Genomic DNA, 8,215 nt, shown 5'->3' with positions numbered 1-8,215 from the left:
TTTGGTTAAGCATTATATATATATATACACGATATATATATATATATATATATATATATAAACATATACATAATGTGCGTGTGTATATAGATAGATGATGTATGCATGTGTGTATATATATACATTTATATGTATATATATATATATATTTATATATATATATATATATATATATATATATATATATATATAACATATATCTAGTTAATACACTTTATAGCTTTCTAAAACATGTTTTTAAATAAATTTTTTTTCTTATTAATTACATTCACGTATTTTATTGCAATGGTACAATATCTCGTAAATACCTCTGACGTTCATGACAGAATATCTTCGACTAGTAACGCCAGTCACCTCGGCTATCTTGAAGTACGTATTTCATTAAGAAAATAGTTTACTCGTCAAATATTTGTGAATATATTGAAATTGAGTGGACGTCTGTTAATACTATTGTCTTATATTTTTAGTACATATGACCCTTCTCTTTAAATACATTGGAATATAGTTTTTATAAGAATATCTTTAAATGCACCTAGTTGCTATCGTTAATACTCGATTATGTTTGAATAAAATTAACTGTCAACACATTGATTTGACCAATTTTTTAATGAGCGTGTTGACTGTGTTTAGATGCTCATGACCACAATTTTTGTATTTTTTTTCATTATCATAAAGTACACTTATTCTGTTTTTCAATATACTTCACTTCCATGTTTAAATGAAATTTCAATCTCTTTAGATATTTTGAACCAATCTTTACATACCCATGACTGATGTCTTTAGCTGCACTAGACCATTATTTTTAGAAACTTAGAAAATTTTGAACAAACTTGAGTCTCGTGACATGCATGTGTCAGTTTTAAAAATATACTTGATAAATTCCTTGAATAGAATTTACTATTATTTTCTTCATAGTTACATTTGATCATTGTTGTTAAATAGACTTGATCACGTCTGTAAATAAACGTGACTGCGTTTGAATACATTTAACACTTTTAACACTTTCAAAACACGGCATCACTATTTTTAAATATATTTTTGCATTATTTGAAAATAATGTTGACCAATCTTCAGATGCAACCGACCTTCGCGTTTGAATGCTCATGACCGATATCTACAAACTAACCCAGACCACAAACTTTGAGTACCCAATTCACGCACTTATCTCTCAGGCCGCGAGAGGCCGTCCAGTAAAAGGTACTGTGGCACCGCGTACCCGAAGTGGCGGAAGTCGGGCTCGTAAAGCTGGAAGATCTCCCTGAGAACATCCTTGGGAATGTCCCTGAAGTACTCCTCGTAAGTGGCGTTCTTGGGTTTGGCAGAGACGTTCGTCTTGAGGTCGGCGTTCACCTCGGCAATCTCGAGTTTCTTGACCAGGTATTGGAGGTCCTCCTCGAACGTCTCTTGCTTGACTACGTAGTCGTAGCGCACAGCGCAGGCGTCACAGAGGGAGTACTGTGGTCTCCAGTGGTTGTTGATGTTTGCCAGGCCTCGTTCCTGGAATAAATAATTGAAACCAGTCAGAATTGAAAGGCTTCAATTGTGACTGGTTTTAGACAGGCCTTTTTGCTGGAAGAAATATGATTAATATAATTTAGAAGTGGAAACTTCCAGTTGACTTTATCCAGGTCGACTTTCTGAAGAGGTGATGGAGATCATTCAGGGATGAAGACCTGTGTTAATCGTGGTTTTAAGACCTTCATTTGAGGAGAGATAATTGGGAAAATGTGAAAATTAAGGCTTTCAACTGTAGATTTTCTCAGTTCCTTTTCTGGGAGAGAGGAATGATTATTATTTAGAATTGATAACTTCGGGAAGTTGTTGTTGTTATTATTATTATTATTATTATTATTATTATTATTATTATTATTATTATTATTATTATTCAGAGGACGAACCTTATTCATATGGAACAAGCCCCCAGGGACCATTGGCTTGAAATTCAAGCTTCCAAAGAATATGGCGTTAATTCGTAAGAAGCAACAGAAGGTAAAGGGAAATACAGAAAAAATATCAGTTAAAAAAAGAAAAGAGAGAAACTAACAAGTAGACAGATGAATGTAAATGTAAGTAAATTATTAAAATACAAGGAGAATTATATAAGGTAGTAATGCAATGCGTTTTCACATGAACTTCTGAAATTAAAATAGCACGACATCCTCAGGGAGACTGTTCCACAGTCCAACGGTGTGAGGAATAAAGGACCTCAGTAACTGAGAAGTTCGACAGCGAGGCGCATTTACTGCATACTGGTGCTGTTGTTCCGCGAATCTGGTTGCTCTGGGCAGGGAATCTGGTTGCTCTGGGCTGTGGTTGCTCTGGGCTGTGGTTGCTCTGGGCAGGGAAAGGGGCTGTGGTTGCTCTGGGCAGGGAAAGGGGCTCAGGGATCAATTCTAGGGCTGAGAACTAGAAGGGCCAATGTCATAAAACCATGTTTTCAGAAAAATGCATTTAAACTATTGCTTCCTTTATTAAAATTCAGGTAAGTACAGCAAATGAAAGCTTTTTTTTGGGTTGATTGCTTAACTTATAACATTGGCCATTATAGCACTGAAACAGAGATAAATTTCTAGTTAAGTGACGGTCATAACTACAATCTGCCATTTTTTGGCATTGGCCCTTTTAGTTCTCAGCCCTAGAATTGTGAATGAGAAAGGTCTCTCTTAAAATACAACTAATGAAAAATGGACAAGCAAGAAACCATCTGCCGTTGGTCCAAGTCATAACCGCTAATATTAGGAAACAAGCCTACCACCACAAACCACTGGCAGAAGCATACAGACACACCGGAGAACAGTATTCTTGTAAAGGAAGGACAAATGACCTACTATAGGTTGCATTGATTTTATGGCGGTCATAAATACATGAGTCTTTACGAACTTTCCTTGCGCATTTGCTGAAACTTTATTAGATTTCTCAAAAGTCAGGCGAATCAAAGTTACGCCTAGAATGAATTTAGTTGCAGACTCGTTCAGCAGAGTCCTATCCCCTTGAATAAGAGGAGGGGTTGGAAAGTCTGTACGAGATCTACTAATCATATTTTCGTTTCACTGGAGTTCATCGTCATACCCCACCGACTACACCTTTCACTGATCCGGTCCATGTCCCGATTGAAGCTAAGGGCAACTTCATTTCTCAAGTGGAGTCTGTGCTACAGCTAAAAGTGTAGCATCATCGGCATACTGAACAATCTTGTTTTCCAAGAACACTACCCTGTGGAACTCCATACATGATAGGTCTTGGTTTTCTAACGATTCCATCAGCAGCAACTTGCTGCTACCTACCCGTAAGGAAACCTTGAATTAATTCTGAAGTATTCCCTCCCACTCCAAGATTCTGAAATTTATAAATAAGTGCCTTGTAATTTACTAAATCGAAAGAAGTACTAAAATCTGTTTTGTATTCAAAACTCATAAGATTCTCTTGCAAATGACATGGGAAGTCTAAAAGATTATCGCAGGTATCTAACTGCTTCGTATATGCATATTGACTGTCGGCTAACAATCCATTAGATTCCTTATACTCATATAGTGGCGTAATTTTTTTTTTTTAGCAACAATGGCAAGCACAGGGAGAATAGAAATTGGTCTGTAGTAACTGCAAACTGCAGATATGCCATTCTTTGGAAAAGGCACTTATTACGAAGTTTGCATTCATCCACAAAGATACTACGTTGACATAAAACTCATTGGAATCGTCTAATCTGGGGAGAAAGCACACTGGAAAAATTTTTGAAAAAACAAAGGGAAGAAATCTTCAGGACCTTCTCCACACTTCCTATCAGGATTATCAAGATTTTCTTAACATCCCTAGAATGAAATGCAAATTTCTAAGAATAGCTTCAGGAGAACAAGAATCAGGGAGAGGGAGAGGGACATCCTCAGCTGTGTTCTTAGTTCTAAAAGCTCGAAGCAGTAGTTTATCCTTTTCCTTAGGGACTGTAACCAATCAGTAATCTGTTAGTAGTGGTGGAATGGAAGACGAGCCTAATCCAAAGACAGATGATGCCACTTTGGTCCACCACAGATGAGGCTGAGTAATTCCTTCAAGCTTCGTATTCAAGAAATTACTGTAATTTCTTTTGGCTGTATGGCGAGACTCGACAAAAATGGTGTAATTTTCATTTGAACGATTTCGTCTTGTATTGAATTTAGTCTCTATGTCATGGTAAGCTTGTTTACATGTATTATCAATAAACGGCAAATTGATCGTACTAAACTTATTGACTTTTCTAGAGACATTCCTTTTCAAAATATCCTTCAGAATTTAATTTAAAATCATTTTTGGGTCAGTATTTGATATTAGCATCTGAAATATTAAGTGCCTGACCAGCTTCAGTAATGCAATCTCATTGGCCTTTAGATTTCAACGAGACCGTTTTTCAAATGGTGGCATTGGAAATATACTGATTGGGAGATATCTCAGTGGCGCAATGATCAAAATTGCCTCCTTATTGGCAGACCTTGAACTTCACAATAGCTACAAATCTGAGAATGTGCGGTCTAATCTTTTACCAGAAATATGCGCGTGTTCCTCAATCAGCTGGGAAACGCCTCGGTGGCGTGGTTGGTATGGTGTTTGCGTCCTACCTCGGTGGTCGCAGGTTCGATTCTCGGCCATTCCATTGAGGAGTGAGAGATGTGTATTTCTGGTGATAGAAGTTCACTCTCGACTTGGTTCGGAAGTCCCGTAAAGCCGTTGGTCCCGTAGCTGAATAACCACTGGTTCCATGCAACGTAAAAACACCATATACAAACAAACAAACAGCTGGATGAAATCGGAGGATACACAGAACTCAAGAGCAGACTGACCATGTTGATCTGGAGAATTCGAATTTACAGGTTTCCATTTGGTCTCATTTATAGGAAGGATAATTGTATTTGTTTAGACTTTGGAACGAAAAACCTGTAGTGGTTAATAGTTTACTTTGGGAAGTGTGTCTATTTAGGAGAGATAATTGAGGGAATATCAGACCGAAGGCTTTAGTGGTAAAGGTTTTCTTTGGTCTCCTTATTGAAGAGATAATTGAGAATACTGAAGACGTCATGTGGTTCATAACTTTCTCTGGCCTTCTGTTTGTACATTGAGATTGAGATAATATTGAGATGGTGGCTGCTAGTTGTTGATGGCTTCATCAGGCTTTCTTTATGAAGAGATAGTTGAGATACCCTAGAACTGAAGGTCTCAAGTAGTTAATAACTTTCTCAGGGTAGTCTAGGTCACCTCTCTCTAGCACAAGTAATTGAGGTCAGCTCGATAGTGAAGAACGTAACAGCTTTATTACTGGAGGCCGTAAAGGGCATGTGGATACTGTGAAGGCTGTTGTTATGGTCGTAGATGATTTAAACATCACCAACACCGCATCCCTCTTCGACCTTCAGATCTTGGGTACTATCTTCCCAATCATTTCTCCCGTCTTTATTTTTAATGTCCGGTTATGCAAGTGTAAGCCATCAGGGCCAAAACGGGTAGCAAATGTTCCTTAGTTGGCGCTGTGGTCAATCGTAGTCACGATGTTCTCGGTTCTCCATTCACCGCAGAGGGTAGCGCCGTCATTACACCTCACACAGTGCGCGGCCTTCAAGGTTCTTTGCAACGTCCATTCGGCCCTTAGCTGCAACATATTTCATCCCTTTTACTGTACCTCCGTTATTATTCTCTTTTCTTCCATTTTACTTGCCACCCTTTCCTAACAATTGTTTTTCCATCCTCTCCCAACCATTGTTTCACAGTGTAACTGCGATGTCTTCATCCTGTTACACATGTAAAACCTTTTTATTGTCAGTTTTCCTTTTAGCAGCGTATGCTCTCATAGCTCCCAGTGTTCTCTTAGTGAGGGGTATGATGGTGTAGTTACGATAACAACAACAAACAAACGCAAACAATATTGTTTACGGGTAACTAGTTCTCTGCCAGTTGTCGAATTGAGTGGTCTCCAAGCTATCATTCTGAGAGGTATAATTTAAGATTATTTAAAGCAGCGGATTCCACTGAGGTATTAGAGAAGCGTATTTCTGGTGATACAAGTTCACTCTCGACGTGGTTCGGAAGTCACGTAAAGCCGTTGGTCTCCTTGCTGAATAACCACTGGTTCCATGCAACGTAAAAACACCATACAAACAAACAAACAAACAAACAAATATTTAACGCTATCTTGCACTGGAAGTACAGAGGCACGATTAGGACACGAATGATTTACAGTAGGATATAGTGGTTGGAATCATTATTCATTACGTTAATTTCATTAACAACTATGTTCATTACCCAGCAAAAGAACTTACTGATTGACTTTAATAGTGTTATGTGAGGGCAGAATTCCTTTTGATTAAATTATTTTAATACATGTTTCAGACATGTTTTCTGCCTTATTGATTTACATATTCGAATAGAATCTTATTTGTTAGTATTTCAGTTTATTCTCAGGCAATGTGATTCGTATATTTACTGTAATGATGAGAACTTGTAATTTTCTAAATGACATTGGATGTAACGATATGTGAAAGTTAACTTAAAGTATTGGTACAGTGTATTCAAGGGGTAAAAAGTCATGAGTATACTTGGACTGAGTAAATTTATGGGAAATTTAAGATTTAAGTTTGATATAATTTGTATTTTCTATCCAGTTCATCAGGGTAGCTTAAGTATCTCCAATCCAGTTAATTTCTGTCACAGTTATTTCCGTCGTAGATTACAAGATAATTAGAATAAAAATAACCTTCTGTTAGGAGCGTTAAATTTTTAGCACTTCATGAAGACATGGAACATAACCTCTTAATCCCCCCCCCCCCCCCCAATGGCGTCCTAAAAAAAATACCTCATGTAAGGAAAAAAGGGACATTTAATTTAAAAAAAAAAAGGCGGGGGCGGAGGGGGCGGCGCGACATAATTATCTTCTTACCTTTTCGTGAAGAATCAAGTTCAGGAATTGGCGGAAGGTGACTGCTATTGGCTTTCCCTTTTCCAGTTTGATGCCCTCCACCTCCAGCGCGGTTTTCATATATTTGTGCCTGTAGAAGCGATAAGCTGTACTTTTTATCACATAAATGATTAACATTGACGTAAAGATCATATATGTATTTAAATTGTATATACAGTATACACACGAGTACACACACACACACATACACACATATATATATATATATATATATATATATATATATATATATATATATATATAAAGCAGGGCTAGCGACGGCCAGCAAGACACATCAGTGCAAGGGTGGACCAGGGAAACTAATTAATTCCAACATATTTCTTTATTTCCGACGTTTCGTAATAATTTCTTTATTACATCATCAGGGATCTGTTGAATAATGAATAAATTACCTTAAAAAAGTTACTGTAAAAACTTAAAATTTCATAAGAAAATTAAAATTCAATACATTACAGCTAAAAAAAAAAGAAAAAAAAAACGCGCACAAAAGAACCAAAGGCCGCTGACCAACCTTATGTGGAGAGAACCAAAGACAGAATGCTTACAAAGATAGTTAACTTCGGTAAAGTTGAGTAGAAGAGGTTTGGGTATTTAACTGTGGGATTAGTTGTTTAATAAACAATGACTCAAGTATAGGCAATTCCTAAGGATTAGCTGTTTGCCCTATTATACTAAAATCACTTCTTTCGATGTAAGTTTTACAGATTTTGGAATGAGCTCTGGTACAAATTATCAATAATCACTATAGTGCGATTAATTTACAATTAATTCCCAAAAATCCGTTAACAATTGGTTCTTTTTTTTTACCATAAGGATCGATTAACCCCTTTTTTATCCTCTAACGTGGTGTATAAGTATACCTGCCATAAGTGTAACTCAGGGACATATGTCGAATCCGCAAGGAGGTTACTGAGGGCCAGAATCGACTCCCATTGGTGAATTAGCTTTCATACTGGTTGTAGGCTCTCCAACCCAGAACATTCTAGTATCAGAGCTCATTCCAAAATCTGTAAAACTTACATCGAAAGAAGTGATTTTAGTATAATAGGACAAACCGCTAATCCTCAGGAATTGCCTATACTTGAGTCATTGTTTATTAAACAACTAGTCCCACAGTTAAATACCCAAACCTCCTCTACTCAACTTTACCGAAGTTAACTGTCTTTGTAAGCATTCTGTCTTTGGTTCTCTCCTCATAAGGTTGGTCAGCGACCTTTGGTTCTTTTGTGCGTGTAAGTTTTTTTTTTGTTTTTTTCTGTTTTTTTTAGCTGTAATGTA

General features: G+C 37.0%; 1 protein-coding gene across 1 annotated transcript in view; it reads right to left on the bottom strand.

Annotated features, from left to right (window-relative positions):
* Positions 1 to 204: 204 nt before the first annotated feature.
* LOC135202745 (carbohydrate sulfotransferase 11-like) overlaps positions 205 to 8,215 on the bottom strand; it is a 41,872-nt gene continuing 33,861 nt past the window's right edge. The window contains exons 4-5 of the mRNA XM_064232215.1: positions 6,899 to 7,007; positions 205 to 1,497 (exon numbers count right to left, since the gene is read on the bottom strand). Of these exons, the coding sequence (XP_064088285.1) occupies positions 1,162 to 1,497; positions 6,899 to 7,007 (445 nt within the window). The 3' untranslated portion in view covers positions 205 to 1,161. The remainder of the gene's footprint in view (positions 1,498 to 6,898; positions 7,008 to 8,215) is intronic.

This window comes from Macrobrachium nipponense, chromosome 33 (genome assembly GCF_015104395.2).
Source record: "Macrobrachium nipponense isolate FS-2020 chromosome 33, ASM1510439v2, whole genome shotgun sequence".
In the NCBI taxonomy this organism is placed as follows: domain Eukaryota; kingdom Metazoa; phylum Arthropoda; class Malacostraca; order Decapoda; family Palaemonidae; genus Macrobrachium; species Macrobrachium nipponense.
The sequence above is the reverse complement of the archived record's forward strand: the minus strand, read 5'-3'. Positions and strand labels throughout refer to the sequence as shown.